Here is an 18,066-nt window from a genome sequence, read left to right as displayed (position 1 = left end):
ATTTATATAACGTGAATAAATTAGTTTAAAATTATTGCTATTGTAATATAAATGTGCAACCATAAATTTTCTCTACCTACATCAAATATGGAATCAAACAAAACAATAACTTAGATGGGCAACCAGGACCGAGCCCAATGTCCAGCCCAGTCCATGATCTTTCTAAATGTTCTTATTCAATTATTCCTTCATGAGTCATAAAATCATTGAGCTTATTGTAAGTTTAAAGAACAGGTGACCTGTCATTTATTTCATCATCGATCGGATCACTTTGTCCTTCAACTTGAAAAAAGGTTAAATTATACCTTATAATCATTCACTATTTATTGAGTAAACGACTTTCTCCCACCCAAGGTTTGCCTTAATGACACTTATCCATCCAAAAAATTTCAAAATACCACTTTCTCACTCAATGTTTATATTCCGTTGATACCCAATGTCAATTCCGACGACGAAAATTCTCTTTATCACCACCATTTGAACCTCATATCTCTTCTCTACAAAACCTCTCCCACTTCGACACCTGATTTCTTGTCGATTGTCGGTTACTGCAAGATTAAGGTTTCTTATTCTTAACTAATTTTCGATTGATTTTATCGACGAATATTCAATTGGTCACCACCATTTGATCCACTAGCCTCCACTTTATAAAACCCCTCTTATCTTGGCTCCTAGTAATTTACCAAACACCAACGAGAAAATGAAATGTATTTTAAGTATTAACAAAATATGAACTTCAGATGAGAAAGTGGTATTTTCGAACTTATTTTGTGGGAAAGTATCATTAAGGCAAACCTTGAACGGGAAAAAGTCGTTTACTCACTATTTTATCAGCTAATCGTATGTGTTCTACTAATAACACTTGAAATTGTTACTTAACCGGGATTGATTCTGGATTCATTATTCACTTATTATATGACCTCTTCTATGTTAGTTAGTGATCTCTAGATAGGGTTATAGGTGTAGAGAATTTGCAGTAATGGTGGTGAAAGAGTTCCTTTATAACCAGCAGCTTACGTATCAAACTAGGGTTGAACTCTGAATAGTGATCCAGCAATTTGGGATGCATCCCAAGAGGATTAGTTGTGGCTTGTCTGGAGGAGATTGAGACATGCAATTTCGTTTGTCTAATTGTATTACATTTTCTATTCTTTTTGTACAAGTTCGTCAGGCTCTTTATGTTCTTTTGCATCCAATTTTTATCATGGGGATTTGGGCACGAAATTATAAAATTAATCTTGTTCATATATTTTAATGCATATTAGTTCAACTTTTTTCCTTGTTTTTTGATATGGAACTTTGTGCTTATAAAACATATGGGAGACATTCTCGACATGGTTGCTTACGTTCCATTCCATTTGTATTGTCTACTAATTAAACCACTTTTCACCTACTAAATTCATAATTATATAAGCAATAATATTCTCTTAATCTGCGACAAGAACTCACATATAAACATCTTGGGGTAGCCGAGTGGTTGAATTGAAACTCTTAGAGTATATACTTAAAAGGTTTTGAGTTCGATTATCTCAATTGTTAATAGGGGTAGCCACTGGAGGTTTATCCGACCGTTATCTTCTAGGCCTGGAGGATTAGTTAAGATGCGTACAAGTTACTCGGACACCCCAATCACAAAAAAGAATTTGGTTATTTCATAATTAGTAAAAGTAATGGATTAATTGCAAAAAAAAAAAAAAAAAAAAAAAAAAAAGAAAACAAACCTCATATATAATAGCTACATAACTAGATACAAAAATCAATTTATTTATAATTATATAATTTGAAGTTATATAAGAAAGTATATATATAAGTCAAATATTTTCAATATATATAATTGTTTCTCAAATTAATTAAACCTTAATTATCGCCTACAGTAGAATTAGACTTTGTTTAAGAGTAACAAAAGGAAGGATCAATTGGACCTAATTAGATTGGGAATTAATATTTAATTGTTCCAATCAATTAGCGGAGATTCAGTCATCCTCTTGACCCTAATCTCACTCTCCCTTCATATTTTAAATTGATAAGGGTCAAGTAAAGCTCAAGATAAACAAAATGAAAACGTCAAATGTGGCCATCGAATTTACTCTCTATATTGAATCTTTCCAGGCAAAGTTTTCTTGCTTCAAAAATCTTTCAGAAAACTGTTTACAACAACTGAATTACTGAATAAAAAGTTAATTGCTTTAATTTGTTCATTTTAGCAAATAAAAGAGGAGGAATTTAAAGAAAAAAAAATTTATTCTTTGTTGTGCTTGCAACTGGATTACAAATGCTTTCAACTACAGATATATAGCACAACATACACACACACACACAGAGATCTTGGCTAGTAGCCAGTCCATGATGCACTTGAAATATCTAGCTGGCTTGCTCATTCTATGATTCTCTTCAAATTCTTATATGAAAACAACTGCATTGCCATTATCAAAATACGAATTTAGGTTTGTCTATTGTGAATGGGTGGTGTCTGATGCGGTGGGTTATAATCATCTGTCATAGCCACTTCTTCTTCTTCAACTTTGTCATTACTGAAATATTCTACTGCTTTTTTAACCTGGTCTGTACCAGATTCTACTAGTAATGCTCGCCTTCTCCATCCCTACATAATCAACACATAGTATATAGTAATGTGTTATATATATATATTTATATATCAAAAATATATAATTCTATCTTCTTCGAGCGATTTTTTGACACTCTTTATCAAGAGTGTGCTATATCTTATTACGGATACTATCAATTATTGCGAAGCTTATTTCCAATGTGCAATGTTCAATCACTTTTTAAAATATATAGCAAATAATCATCTCAGGTTTTTTTGAATAATATTTTGTAATAAAAAGCAAAAACATCTATATATATATATATATATTAATCTGTTCATTCAAACTATATACTTCATAAATGAAATTTAATGTATAATAGAGCCTGATATTACAAATATATAAGCACATGCATATGCAATTAATCGTTTCATGCATGCACAAACGATAAACTTTCTTTTGTTGCCCTGAGGACATGGGCATATCACATAAGCTTCAGGTTATGATATAAACCCTATGTCCAAAACCCCTTTAACTACACACAGCTAGCTAGCATCAGATATATATGAATTTACCTGTGTGGCAGTTGTTGCCTTATTAAGCAAATTCACGTTACTAGAGGACTCAAAAATCTCAGTTCCTGCATGTTTCATTCCTATCAATAACGAACAATCAACAGCAACGATGAAACTATATAAGAAGCAAAAATCTCATAATTACTACAATAAAATCTCTGGTTTTTAAACTACAAGAACAAATGAATACTATGTTCGGATATAGTGAAACAAATATACAGAGTCAACAACTTTGAGGCTCATTGGGGTTCTTCCCAACTAGTTATAAAGGCTAAATAAGGCTTAAGGATGCTAGCTCGATCGACAAGGTAAGTTCAAATGGTGAATAATTAGCTGGGAAGCATGAAGATTAGTGGATGTAGAAGGGAGGATGAATTAAAAATAGAACTTCAGTTATGAGAAGGAGTCCGAGTTCTCGGTTGTGAATAATCTGAGAAAATTCCAGGAATAGTTTTGCCTTTGACATGGTTCTGAACGGGTTCAGTACGCCAAGAAACTGAAACAAGGGACTTGATTGGAACATGACCTGAAATTTTCTTTATTGAGTCCTTTGGTTCTCGAGTTGTTGCACCTCCATGACTTATCTTATTATCATCAACAATGCTATGTCCAATACTTGTTCCTCTTCCAACTGATGAATTGAAGTGATCAAGTAATTTAACCTTCTCCACAACCTGCACCAGAAACCAGATAATTATTAGTAAAAGAATAAAGAAGAAAAAAGAAGATTGTATGTAGATCGTATGGTTTAAATGTAAAATAAAGAGAAGCAAAGGTGGATGAGCGGCAACCTCGCCAGAGAAGTGGAGCTGCACTGTGCTAGAACCCTCATGGATGACCCCAAAAGGGCGAGCATTACATGGATGGAAGGAAAGACATAAAATCAAGATGAGAAGAGAAAGTATGATGGACATGATGATGACTAGCTTAAATCAATAGCTAGCCCTTGCCCCCTTTAAGAAATAGATCAGAGAGTAGTTCAAAAGAAAAGTGGCTTCTCTGCAGGATATACGTATCTTCTTTAGTGTTTGATCAATGGAGTACACATAAAGATTGACTATATGTACTGTATAATTAATTAATTAAAGCAGGTTTTGGAAGAGACAAGACAACATTGCTGTTTATAAGAATGTTAACATGGAGGTAAGTGAGTGATTTGATTATGGGAAAACAAAATAAATTGTGTTGTTTTGGTCATTTACTTTTTTAATTTTTCACAAAGAATTCTCGATTTCATTAAATTTAATTGTTGTATTATCTGTTTGGATTTAATAGAAAGTAGCATCGTAGTTCATACGAGAGTAAGTGACTTTTCCCAACTTAACTAATGGTTTAATTACACTTTCCCAATCGTAGAACTAATTGAGCCAACAATAATAAATAGTAAACAAATTAAAATTAGAAAAGTATTAAAATATAGTAGCACATTTCAAACATTTTCCTCGATATGCTCAACCAGAAATTGTAGAGGTTGCGTGGTCAAAAAACAACAGCCATATTCAAAGAGAGATTGAGCAAATAAATTAATATTGTAGGATTTCAATTCACAAGGCTAGGGTTACCTTTTTGTTTGATAACTCCAATTCTTGTCGTCTGATTTCATGCTGGCTCCGTGTTTGTTGCTCTTTTCCACCGTATTACCTTGACACAAAAACTTACCAAAACATTATTTATTTTCACAGATAGACTTTTAACTGTTAAAACCCATTAATATATAATTACCTTATACTATAACTACATTTTTTAATTTATTATTCCATTCAACCTGAGATTGATAGCGTAATTATTTATATCATGGACTTGGTCAACTTCATAAGGGCAAAAAAAACCAAAAAAAAAAAAAAAAAAAAGATGGATACATTTGGGGATCATTTTTTTAAGTTTTCTTTAATCTGATTATCACAGATAAATTTTCAAGAAAAAACATACGTGATTAATATCTAAGAATCTAATAATGGGGAAATTTTTCTTGAAGAATTGTAACACAAAAGAGTAGGTAAAACCTCTGTTTTGAAAACCGGACCTGACCGGTCCGATCGGGAGCCGGCGCTTCTCCTGTCCGGTTCAGGTCTTAGGGAGGTTTTTGTAAAATTTTAAAATTATAAGGGTTAATTTGTTATTTTATAGGGGTGTTTTGGAGATATGTCGAAAGTTTAGGGATTAATTAAAAATTTTTGGGGGCCTTAATTAAATAGAAATTTTAGGGACTAATTTGAACTTTTTTAGAGGAATTTTTGTAATATATTAAAATTTAAGGATTAATAATAATTTTTAAAAGATAAAATTATCGCTGACGTCATCGGTCCAACCGATTGATCCATGACCCGAGCAGCAAACGAGTTACCCTCCGGTCCGGGTTTTAAAACAGCGGGTAAAACCTCTCAAAATTGAGGAGAAAGATCTACTCCTTAAATTAACATAATTTTAAATCTAAAGATGAGTTACTGAATGCAGAACAGTCTCATCTCATGCACTGTGTTATATTTCAACTTTAAAGAATAAAAGGTTTTTCTTTCCCCTCTAAATCTGTATCATATAAATGATGATACATTTTTTTTTTGCCTTAAGTTGACATTTAAAATATAAGAATTAGGGGGTGTCTGTCTGAGCTTATAAGCTCTTAAATTAAGTTGATCTGTTTGATTATAACTTTTTTGGACTTATAAACTCAGCTTATAAGAAGAAAAAAAAGGTGGGTAGAGGGGGGGAGGCACTTTTTTTTTTTTTTTTTTTCAGTTGACTAAATATATTACCACATTATTCATATTTAATTTTAAAATCCGGTTGAATAATTTATTAATTGATAAAATGATATAATATCATTTTTAGTCTTTTTAATAATAAAATGTATTTATAAGACACGTTTTATCAAACGCGTCAACTATTTATCAGTCACTTATAAATACATTAACCAAACACGTAACAGCTTAAAATTTTAAATGTTTATCTCTGTTTTAAAAACCAGACTGGACCGGTCTGACCGGGACTCGACAGCTTCTCCGGACCGGCTCAGGTCCTAGGGAGGTTTTGTAATATTTCAAAATTATAAGGGTTACTTTATAATTTTATAAGGGTGTTTTGAAGATATTTCAAAAGTGTAAGGATTAATTGGTAATTTTTTTGGGGCATTTTTTGAAATAAATAAAAAATTTAGGGACTAATTTGATCTTTTTAAGGAGATTTTTTGTAATATATTAAAATTTGAGGGATTAATGATAATTTTTTTAAAATAAAATTATCGTTGATATCATCGGTCCAATCGACCGGTCCAACCGATTGGACCGGTTGACTAGTGACCCGAACAGCAAAACATGTTACCCTCCAGTCTGACTTTTAAAACAATGATGCTTATAAGCTCAAATTAACTTATAAATACCAATTGCTTATAAATTAATTTGCATAAGCACAGTCAAACAAGTTCTTAGACTTCAGCTCTCGGATTAATAACTCTTTTTTAGTATAACTAAATTTTGAGACATTTAAAATTCAATATACGTATTTCTTAATGGTCTTTACTTTAATGAATTTGAATTTTTAAGATATGAAATCCTAATCTTATATAATATAATATTCAAATGAGTGTTAATCTATGGGCCTGAGTGTTCGACCAATGAAGAACCCAAGGAGGAGGTGTTTCTTAAAGCCCCGCATTCTTGGAAGGCTCGTTGCCCTTGTCCACACGCCGGCAAATCTATGGCATTTACACGCGAAAATAATTTAATTGAAGGGAGAAGAAAATGGAATGGAATGCAGCATCAAAACCGGACTGCATATAATAATATAACAGTCTGTGAAATGTGTATATAGCAAATTTTATTTTTCCATGTAGTACATAGTAATACTAAGGGCTATATTTGTGTTCTTCACTGAGAACAACTGATTTACCGAGCTGCCTTTTTGTACAGAGAATGGAGCTCTCGACATTTAATCTTTTTTTCTTAAAATAACAAACATATAAAACCATTCTGTTTGATAATACGAACCACCTTCCTGCTGCGCATGCACGCCTTCAAACTTATACACTGGATCATGATTCTCATTCACGTATTCACGGGGCGTTAAAATATGTAAGCAAATCACATTTGAAGAAGATTATTCACAGTAACAGTAGCTGAATTTGTTCTTTGCAAGTCCTGCAAAATTACATTAGTTAAACATAACCGGTAAATATGGAAAACTCAAAGACTAAACATGAATTGTCATTGTCAATTACATGAATTCCAAAATGACCATTTAGCACCAAATTAAACATAATCAGTTACTGAAATGCACCTCCGCCCAATCCGGTTGTCTACATCGATGCTAGTAAAGGTAAGCAAAACCCTAAAGTTGGCTTCGGGCTAATTACTTGACTGAGTTGGTTTCCTATATATAATAAAAATAGGGAAGTTGTTACCATTATCTTAATAAAAAAATGACCCTGCATGCAAGTTAGACAAGGCATCTTCAGAGGATAAAACCCTTCAAAAAATTTCACATTGACCCAAAGTATACTCGTGATTTTTTTTTTTTTGAGAAACAACCTCCCACAACTGGGAAAAGTTTTGTTTTTTTTTCAACGCACCGTGTGGGTTACAGGAGACGAAGCTGGGGCTCTGGAAGAAAAGAAAAGGGGATATTTCTAGCAACAGCCACAAAAACATGCTTTCCCACCACAGGACTTCTAGATACCATGTGTCTGTATACGAGATTTAACAGTGGAATACTATGAAAGGTGAAAATCTAGCAGAAGTAGCTTGCGTGACAGGAAAAGCGAGATAAAATTTCTTTCCCAACAGAAAAAGTTAATCTAACTACAAACATAGATGACATAATTGACCTGAACTGAAGGATAACTAAAGGCTAAAGATAATTGACCAACAAGAGCATTATCAAACATAAAATCCAAACTATACCTGTAAAATTAACTCATCTGGGACATGTGGCAGAACCTCTCGCACAGTCTCAGCCATAGCAAGTATGTTTGCTATGTCATCATTTCCAGACCATGAGGCTGATCTAGTATGTAGACCACCAGTATTTCCAAGGTATCTTCCAGCAACAGGAGGAGGAACAGGTGAACCAGAAGCAGCACCAGCAGCCTGAGAAGGATTCATTTGCCAAAGGCTCCAAGAAGTATCCTCAATGGCAGTTTGTGCATAGGTTTCTCCTACAGATGCAAGATGTCTCATCATCATCTGAACTCTCCCTAATCCAACTGATCTCATAGCTGTAGAAGGACCAGCTCCATCAACACCTTGGCTTGGCCAAGTATGCAACCAACTTGAATCAAGTCCTGCACTCCTAAAGAACAAAAGGAGAAATGGAAAAGAACAAAATATTGTAAACTGAACACCCTATGAATATGACATTGTTTGATCAATTGCAAGTTTTATGCATGAATTTTACACATCAGAGAACAGAGAAACAATCTTTTGGTATCAGCAAAAGCTACAATAAATTAACTTGAAGAGAAATTGACTAATTTCAATATTCAAATGCGAGTCCTGCCTAAAATGGAATTTAGTGATCAGAGAAGCAGAAGCACAAAAGGTTCTACTAAACAAATTTGAACTTGTTACTATTATATCCAGGAAAATGGCTGCTAGTCTTATTAATGGAAAGGTTAGATGCTTGACAAAAATCTAGGTTTAAGTCATCCATGGTAGTAAGCCTAAAGCCCCAGGATCACACAGACCTAACCAAAAAGGAACTTCAGCAACAAGCCAGAACTGAGTTCCGAAGGTCTAAAGTGTAAATCTAGTGGATTTTAACACCACTAAACCAAAGGAGTGCTTTTTCAAATATAAACAGTAAGATTAATAATTTCAAGGCAAGAAAATGAACTGCATTTATGTAAAGTAAGGAACTGAACCTCCAAGGGCTATCTTCCATAGGGTTCTGTGTCTGAGTTGGGAAAACACCAGTGGGAAGGGTTTGTGCAGAATTGTTTTGCCTATCTAGGCCCAAACTTAATTGACGAGCTAACTGTTCATCGCTGGAAACTTCCCCAGCACGAGGGGTTGCATTGTTTTCAGGTCTACCCACAAAAAGCGGTTTTCGACATGTAGGGCATGAGTACATCTCATTTAAACCTTGATCCAACCTGCCATTTACAAATTACAATTCAACATTATATTAAGCCTCGTAGACTGCAAATACACAAGCTGAGGGTCAGTCACAAATAACATAAAACATACCAAGATCTCAAGCACGCAAGATGGAAAAGGTGATTGCAGTGAAGCTTTTTAGCCTTTGCCATGGGCTCCTGAAAAATTTCCCAGTTCATCACAATTCAAGGGATCAAGTGGAACCTAAAAGGCCAACAACAAAAGACAAAAGCATACCCGACAGATAGCACATTCATCGTCATATGCACGTAGCTCTTCAGATGTTGCATCAGGAAGCGCAGCATGAAGGTCCCCTAAAGCTACTCTCAGTTTGATGAATCCTTTTATACGCTTTATGATAGCACTTAGCAAGGCCTGTAGATAAAGCTGATTATATAAACATAAAGCAAGTGAAATAAAGATATATTAAAACAACCTGCTAGCTAGATGTTAATATTTTGCAATTAAAAATAGAATAGAATATTTACAGAAATATTTACACGTATGTTTAAGAAAAGGACTGCATCCACAAGATGGAAAGCCATGCCACGAAGCCACCAAATATGCATGTAATGACCAAGTGCCATAAACAATGTAGCCATGTCTAGGAAAAAGCCCAAATTTCGGATAAGAATGCCCTTCCATTCCAACAATGCACCTGCACAAACATTCCTTCATCAGAACATGAATCACAACCTAAATTTAGGTATATCGCCGATGGGCACTAAAACAATCAAAATTAGCCAAACTTCAAACTGAAAAGGACACCTCATCGGAACGAAAAACAGTAAAAAAGTACCAAATTTTGAAACTGAAAAGGACCTATGTAGTTTATCAAGGAGATTGAATTCGTTAATATGCTGCAAATATATGAAAACCGTCATTCACAAAGCACCTAATAATTAGCAAAGTAACTGAAAATATCACAACTAACACATCTCCTACTTATAAAATCATGCTAAGCCAGACTAAAATATGAGATAAAGAAATTGAGCTTTACTGTTTATCAATGCAACAAAACCCATCAGTAAAGAGAGAAATCTTTCAGTGCAGCTAATATAGTGTTTCAGTTCCCCAGAAAAATACCTCTTTGAAATATCACAACCACAACAAAAAACAAAAGAAACTATAAATAATTTCTAATGGAATAATTAAAAGCACAATGGAACTACCAAGCCTAAGAATAACCAACTATCCCTTGTCCTACCTTAGGTATCACACTAACGCATCAACGAGAAGCTAGAGAGTCGGAAAAATCACCTGCCGCTGATGTGTCGAAGAACTTTGGCCTTTCACAGTTTGTGCTATTCCCTGCTGCATGGTGGATCCATATATCAAGCAACTGGAAACCATGAACCAAAATGGCCTACAGGAAGCATTTTCGGTACCAAATGACTTCATCAATCAAGGCTTAAGAAATATTAAAATTAAAAAATATGTATCATATTCCATGAGGTTTTCTATAACATTACCTGCATGGTCTCAAAAGCGACACTCAGAGGCTCAAAAAATAACAACAGGGACATAGATGAATCCAGTATTCTGCACATTATTAGACATAGCCTTATCCTGCAAGTGTGAAACAACTAACATAAGAGACACTTCTAAGCTTTACAAAATTACTAAAAACATAGTGTCTGCCTGTTCATTAGTAAATTAAAGTCTTTAAAATGAATAAAGGTAAAATATTGCATTCCTATATTTGAAAGTGTGAGGAAAGCAGAAAGCAAATAGAACACCTTTTCCTGAATTAGCATTAGGCCTTAATACCAACTACTCTTAACACTCTTAACATAGAAGACAATAGTCCAAATACTCAGAAAAATGATTCATACTCTTAGAGAGTGCATAGAATCCTTCAGAAGAAAGATACTCTTTTGTCTACAATAAGATTTGGTTGCTTGCAAATTCTCAGATGTTGGAAGTCAGTTATTTCTTTCAACATCACCCTTAAGTGTAAGCCTAGTTGTAGTGGTGAATGAAAATATGCAGATTAGATCCATGATTCCATTACAAGAAAACTAAAAAGGTAAACATACACACAAAAAGGCATTCGTAAATTCATTATTCATAAAATATATACAAAACATAAGAACATTAGTTCATACCAGATAATGTCAACAGAGAGAACCAAAGGTAATACTGAAAACACGCGGAAATATGTCCATGGTGTCGCAGAGGGAGATGCATTCAAACGTTCGAGTCTATCTCTTGCCAAGGCTTGAAACATCTGCTCGATATGCATGAGACTTGTCATATATATGTTGCAATTAAATGTCCTTACTGATTGAATCTTAAAATAGAATGTCCATTGAAGTCCATTGCATCACATACCTTTAAAGAACATAAGACTGTCAACCAAATTGACCACAAGCCCATTTGATATACTGTTGGTGGAACAACAAGCGGTAGAAATGTTCCCTGTTCAATATCCAATGATATGCATAGAACAATAGAACTGTTAAATCTTAGCAAAAAAAGTATATTTATGAAGATAATTGAGATTATACACAGCAACTTTGTACATGACTTAAGTCTTAACATCTTCAATTGTCAGAAAATTATAAAAAGTCAAATCATCAACATAGAAGATCATACAATCACCGAACAAGATCTAAATTGATAAGATAAACAACCAGCACCATTGTAGTGATCAAATTATAAAACCAGAGAGCTGTTTGCAATAAAAAAATAAGGGTATATAAAATCCATCACTTGCAAAACAGCATAAAGAACCAGGAAGCTCCTAAATCAGCCAAAGAGCCCGTCTTCGCCATGAATATATAGTGCCAAACTGTTCTCTCAAAAAGCAGATCTCAGTATCTTTTATAAATATGATCAACAACTTCTCATCTTATATATCCAATCTTCTCTCGTAAAATGTCTTCAAGACATTGATTTGTGACAAAAAAAAAAAAAAATCATTAACCCCTCCCGATAAGATTTTCCTCCATGCTGAATGACCAACACAATTAAAGCCAACCAAAAGTAGGTTTACAGCATCTCAAAAGCACTTATATATACACTGTTTTGTAGGCCTCAAAGTACCCAAAGAATACCTTAATGACATCAACCTTCCATTTGAAAAGAAAAGAGAAACGAAAAAACCTTGACATTACCAATCTCACATTTTATTTCTCTGTCTAAAATTTCTTTGCTGTATCCACAAACAAAAACAAACATACTTATACACAAGCAGATGTGAACAAACACAAAGTACTTAGCACAAGTCTGAGGATGCTTAATAAATGATAAAATAGTAGTTTTAAAGCTGGGTGCTTATATTCTAGGTCTCCTGTATACGACAATGAGACATTGAATATAAGCACTTTCCATTTCACAGAGAACTCTTCACTATTAGATGATGCGAGCAGCTGGAATCAAAGTTAATTACTGTTCACATTAGAGAATAGATCCCAGTCTGCAAAGTACCATCTTAAATTTACATAACTTGTCAAAATTAAAAAAAAATTAAAAAAACATATAAAATTCCCACTAGCAAAAGTTAAGGGCACATTTACATCAACCGATGAAGATACCCATCTCTCATTAATTAATTCTTGTCCAAAAGCTTTCTCACTACTGATGTATGCGAATGAGGACAGAGAAGTTCACAGATTGTTGAATTCCCTAATCCAAGTTCTCCCAAGAGAATGTGATATGTTACTGAACTAAAGTAATCTAAGCAGTTCCGTATCCATATCAACCTCAAAAGACATTTTTTTGTTGTATAAATTCTAGCAGAATTTGGCAGATCAACAAACTTCATTTTCTCCTATGAATTACTCTAACACTCCTAAATTATACTTATGATTTATTAAATTCTGTAGCAAATGAAGAAAAAGAACCAGCAATGAACTATTTGTAAACTTCAGAGTCCAAAATTCTAATTACACATATTCATACATTTTGCGACTAATTGGAAGTAAGGAATATTCACCTTGTAAATGACATAGTTGATAAGACGTTCCACAAATTTACGAGTTTCAGAAGGATACAACTCTACAAAGAATATAGTCTGCAAGGGGAAAACAGATATTAAAACCATTAAAACAACACTGATAGGAAAAAAATTATCAACATTATCATGAGTTAACCAATCTATATCTAAAAAGAGAAGAAGAATAAGAATCGATCTAAATTTTATCAACAAAATTATTAGTTACGTGATATATATTTAAAAAAAGAGAAGAAGAAGAAGAGGGACCCATGTGGCATGGTACAGTTACAGTCCTTATAGAGATATAGATCAAACGTATGGAAGATGAGTGAAACATGTGAAAAGAGAAGAGAAGCAAATAAAATATCAAAACCCTAATCTTCTATTTAGAGAGAACCCAGAAGAGAGAAATGTTCTACAAACCAACATGCTCCATATATAAAGCCCGATCATTCTCAATACCCAACATAATATGTCACTAGCATCCTCATGGTATCCATTTTGATATATTACAGCTATTTTTATAATCAACTTTCAGTTATACATAAGAGCAAAGTGATCATGAAGCTTAAGAGGAATTTTTTTTCACAGCATCCAATTATGCTTCTTAGAGGCTTTTAGGAGAGCCATTCAGGTAAGCAGAAGTTGTACAGAGTGTGTACACCTCAAAGGTGTATAGGATACAAGGTTCCATTCAGTTGAAAATTGACTAATAGAAAGTTTGAAACAATTGGGATTTTTTGGAGATTGGATGCAGTTACCAACGAGATGTAGTGTGTATAAAAATTGGTACTCTTTTCAGACACAAAAACTGCATGTTGCTGTATTGTAGTAACTGCTGTTCTATATGTAGTCAGCTAGTCACATATATGTAACAACATCTTGTGTCATACTTTGACTTATGCTTCTGGTGGTAAGTGTTGAAGCTACCACTCTGGAACAAATTAGACATGTAAATACCAAAGAATTATTATGCTGAGTGAACCAGAGGAGAATTAATTTATAACAAAACAAAAACTGGAGCAACGGATTGCCAAAATAAATTTTTTGACTAAATCCTTTTTTTGCACTTTGTTTAACTAAGCATATGCCACTTCGCGCAAACTTGTATGATCAGGAAATCATGATTGTAATAGCATTTTATACTAAAATTCAAATCACAAAAACCAACATACCTTGAGACAAAGAATAAGTAGAATAAAAACATTGAGCGCAAAATTTGCCAGCAATGCAACTGTGGCATACGAACCCAAGAACAACTCCAGGGCATGGTTGGCATTCTCCAAGTCAACCAAATTCTCACCGATTAACCCATCTGTTCTTAGTTTATGTAATGAAAACTCTGTCCACCACTGAAGACCTACAAAACTTAAAACTGTACAAACAGCTGAAATTGCTAAGTAGCTCACCCCCATTGGTTATAATTATAAATATAGCCTCTTCACCACAACCTAACTCTCGGATATTCATTACAACTAAATCACCATGACTTTCTGATCGAAAGAATCTCAAAATTAGGCACCAATTAGGGAGTTACAAATGTTAAGTTGGCCCCCACCTGCATTGATTTACCAAACTTAACCTCCAAACTTCCAAAGATCAAATCTACTATACCTGCAAGAACACAAAAAACCAATCTAATTAATCATATGCTGCAGTTAATAAATCCCCTCATCAATCAACCAAAATAGAAAAAACTAATCAACAATTTTAAAAAAAGAAACCTATAATTTGTGTTTGATTCGACAAAGAAAAAATCACATAGGAATTAATTAAAACCAAAAATAAAAACTATCAAACACAAAACAATAAATGTTAAATAAAATGGCGATTATATTAAAATGATAGATTTCATTGACCAAAACACGATTAACATCGGCAGACAAAAAATTCACGAAACGAAACCCTAATAATACAATTCAACTTACAATTCTGAATGACGTGTAATCAATCGGAAAAAAATATGAATTCATTCGTATTAAAATTCACAGAGTTAAAAGAATTTCAACAGTCAAAGATGAATATGATGATGATGAAAGCAATAAACGAACCTGATTCGATCTAAGAGGAAGCTATAATAGCGTTGCAGGAGGATTGTATTTGTACAGAATTTATCTGCATAGCTTTAGCTTTAAATTTATAAAATTTAATAATAATTTTAGTTTTCGTTTTAGAAAGAGAAAAAAAAAAAAAAGACAATAACTTTAGAAAGCGGAGAGAATAAGTCAGTTTTTGCGGGAAGGAAAGCGAAACCGGGATCCGCAAATAAATTATTTCTTAAATAGGTAATTATATATATATATATATATATATAAATTACCTAATAATTTATTACAAATTTCAGTAAATAAATTGTTCTCTTAATTGACCGATTAGGTAGTTATGGAGTCATTATCAACCATTGGAAGCATGGTTAAATCAATAAAGTTAAATTAATATAGTTTTCTGTTACTTAGGTAAAACATCATTCAAATCATCTTTATATTGTCTATTAATAGGTAGAAAAAATATCTGTCTACCCATCCTTATCTCTTTCTGTTTTGATAATTATAATTAAATTTAACCATCTTTAAACCATTGATTATTTAGTTAATAGACTAAAGTTCCCTTGTGTTATTTTTTAGTTAAAACAATGATAAAATTTATATTTTATACAAATATTAATAAGACATAGTATAGTCAAAATTAAGGAATTTAATAACTACGTCACTTGAAGTTAACGTGAAACCTATAAAATACCATTTAGAGAATCAACGTAACAAAATCTCTTTCTTCTTTTGGGCCAAGCCAACCTTGAGTATCAAGGCAGGCAAATTTTATTCCATGGAAAAATAAAATAATAAAATTGTTGATACTTAATTTTGATATTAACGTATATGTAAAATGCTAAAAAATTATACGTGAGATGATTATAATAAGTGAATGAGATATAGTGATTACAATAGCATGCTAAGACGTAAAATAAAAGTTGATAAGAAGATTTTTATAATTGTTCGGATACTTAAAGCGACTTCTAGATTTACTATGTTCGTTTATATAAAAGTTATTTTCTGATAGCTAGACAAGCTTACAAGAATTCATGAGCTGTGATCTGGGATTACAAGTGTTTATGTTTGTGAACTCTAAGAGAATGTTAAACCAATCTTTTTCTAGTTGCGTATCTTTGTTATTTTCTTTGTTGAATGCGTGTGTGCCTAACCTCTATTTTATAAAGAAGAGTGTCTATTTATATCTATTTAGCTCAAGATAATTATTACATTTTTGCAAGTGACCTAGTGTCGTGAAGATTCTTCCTGCCTTCTCATTCATTGAGAACTTCAAGTATATCATCAAATTAAATGGGACTTGGACAAGTGTACGAACCAAATTCACTCAAGCACAAATTCTTGAGTCATTTTGGATCTTTGACAGCTATATTTTTTTTGTCTTTGGAGACGTGTCATGTTCTAGACAGTATAATGGTTTCCTAAATTCTGATTGGTGTTTGATGACGTCAACATATTTCAACCTTTATTTTAGGCATAACCAAAACAAAAAAAAAGAAAAAAAACTCTTTGTTACCATTGTTTTGTTTAGATGATAAATTGATGATTCCCCGTTTTGTTCTTCTCAACTGCTCAACTTAGTCTGTAGTTTGTAATTTTATCAATAACATTATCTATTATTATTTTAATTAATCTATTTTTCATATTTTCTTTTTTTTTATTTAAGTATAATTGACCTAATAGACCAAAAAATAAATGTAAAAAATTAGTGCAAACTTTAATTTTGTTATATTTTGTATAGAGAGGGGTATTGATTAGGATATAGATATGGAGAGGATTAATGTATGTAATAAAGAAATATATTAAAGACCCAAAAAAAAAATTAATTACATAATTTATTTATGAAAAAAAAATGTATTTTTAATGCATTGATATGATCATAATTTTTTGTATTTTGTGTTATTGATATGTGTAAATAAGCTGATTAAACCATAATCACCATGCATCAATTAAGGGAATAAAAAATATTTAGGTGGCATTATTTTTTTAATTTAGTTTTAGAAATGAATTCAAAAATAATTCAAAATTTTAAGGATGTTTTTACTATAATTTTCATGTCCAATATTAAAAAATAAAGTGGAGAGAAGACTAAAAAAACACATCTATTTTATGAGGGGCAATCAGAGTATGTTGGCACACCCTCAATTAAAAAAAAATATATTAATATGTATTTTTTTTTTTTTTTTTGTGACAATTTCGACTAGAAAAATAGAATATTATATGTCAATTAGTTTTTTATTTTGGAAATTTCTGTATTCATTATGATTTTATGTTTTCATATTTCAGAATTTTAAATTCAATAATTTTTTTTTTTTATGGAAAAATTAAATTAAAGGACACCATCCTTCGATTTGGTAAGGATTCTAGTTATGGAGACCAGTTAGATGGGTTTTAAGGTCTGAAAATGGGTTTTGGTAAATGATTAAGGTCTAGTTGATTTGTGATGCAAAATAATTTTCAAAAATACAATTCAAACTTTTTTAGTTGTATTTTTAATTTTGAAATGCATTTGATAAAAACTAAAAAAAAATGTTTTCAAATTAAATGTCTGAGAAAACTGTGAAAACACTTTTGATTGTTTTTAATTTTACACTAGTTTTTGAATTGTATTCGAAAACTGATTTTGAAAACATTTATACTCATTTTTACTAAATGCATTTTCTTAAAATTTGTTATCAATCCCTTGTTTTCAAAAACAAAAAACTGTATTTAAATTATTTACCAACAGGCCCTTAAGGATTTATGAAAAGAGATATTTTCGCCACTGAAAATAAGAGTATACAACTCTTTCCCACCCAAATAATTACTTAATGATACTTTCATACTCACAGACTTTTAAAATACCATTTTACTACCTAAATTTATATTTCG

At 32.2% G+C, this 18,066-nt stretch overlaps 2 protein-coding genes across 2 annotated transcripts; both read right to left on the bottom strand.

Moving 5' to 3' along the window:
- Positions 1-2,440: 2,440 nt before the first annotated feature.
- LOC116126535 lies at positions 2,441-4,041 on the bottom strand. Its single transcript, XM_031412221.1, has 4 exons — positions 3,913-4,041; positions 3,648-3,795; positions 3,122-3,186; positions 2,441-2,602 (listed from the first exon to the last, which is right to left on the bottom strand). The coding sequence occupies exons 1-4, from the start codon at positions 4,033-4,035 to the stop codon at positions 2,441-2,443; spliced, it is 498 nt and encodes a 165-aa protein (XP_031268081.1). The 5' UTR covers positions 4,036-4,041.
- Positions 4,042-6,869: 2,828 nt separating this feature from the next.
- On the bottom strand, positions 6,870-15,402 carry LOC116126562 (E3 ubiquitin protein ligase RIN2-like). The gene is made up of 13 exons (XM_031412234.1): positions 15,202-15,402; positions 14,326-14,764; positions 13,151-13,228; positions 11,545-11,631; positions 11,319-11,440; positions 10,683-10,779; positions 10,471-10,576; positions 9,711-9,868; positions 9,448-9,585; positions 9,301-9,368; positions 8,976-9,206; positions 8,017-8,404; positions 6,870-7,254 (listed from the first exon to the last, which is right to left on the bottom strand). Exons 2-13 carry the CDS (start codon positions 14,563-14,565, stop codon positions 7,198-7,200), a joined length of 1,770 nt encoding a protein of 589 aa, XP_031268094.1. The 5' UTR covers positions 14,566-14,764; positions 15,202-15,402; the 3' UTR covers positions 6,870-7,197.
- Between the last annotated feature and the right edge of the window lie 2,664 nt (positions 15,403-18,066).

Source organism: Pistacia vera, unplaced genomic scaffold, assembly GCF_008641045.1.
Source record: "Pistacia vera cultivar Batoury unplaced genomic scaffold, PisVer_v2 Contig180, whole genome shotgun sequence".
NCBI lineage: Eukaryota > Viridiplantae > Streptophyta > Magnoliopsida > Sapindales > Anacardiaceae > Pistacia > Pistacia vera.
This window is presented reverse-complemented; position numbering and strand designations above follow the sequence as displayed.

What these genes read in the sequence shown, in the direction of transcription:
- LOC116126562 (XM_031412234.1), bottom strand. Translation starts at nt 14,565, where the DNA reads ATGGGGGTGAGCTACTTAGCAATTTCAGCTGTTTGTACAGTTTTAAGT. An exon ending in CAGTCTTATGTTCTTTAAAG is followed by an intron (nt 11,441 to 11,544) that starts GTATGTGATGCA and finishes CATATCGAGCAG; the next exon opens with ATGTTTCAAGCCTTGGCAAG. An exon ending in TCCTTTTCTTAAACATACGT is followed by an intron (nt 9,586 to 9,710) that starts GTAAATATTTCT and finishes CTTTATCTACAG; the next exon opens with GCCTTGCTAAGTGCTATCAT.
- LOC116126535 (XM_031412221.1), bottom strand. Translation starts at nt 4,035, where the DNA reads ATGTCCATCATACTTTCTCTTCTCATCTTGATTTTATGTCTTTCCTTC. An exon ending in CTCAATAAAGAAAATTTCAG is followed by an intron (nt 3,187 to 3,647) that starts GTCATGTTCCAA and finishes TGAAACATGCAG; the next exon opens with GAACTGAGATTTTTGAGTCC. An exon ending in AGGCAACAACTGCCACACAG is followed by an intron (nt 2,603 to 3,121) that starts GTAAATTCATAT and finishes TTGATTATGTAG; the next exon opens with GGATGGAGAAGGCGAGCATT.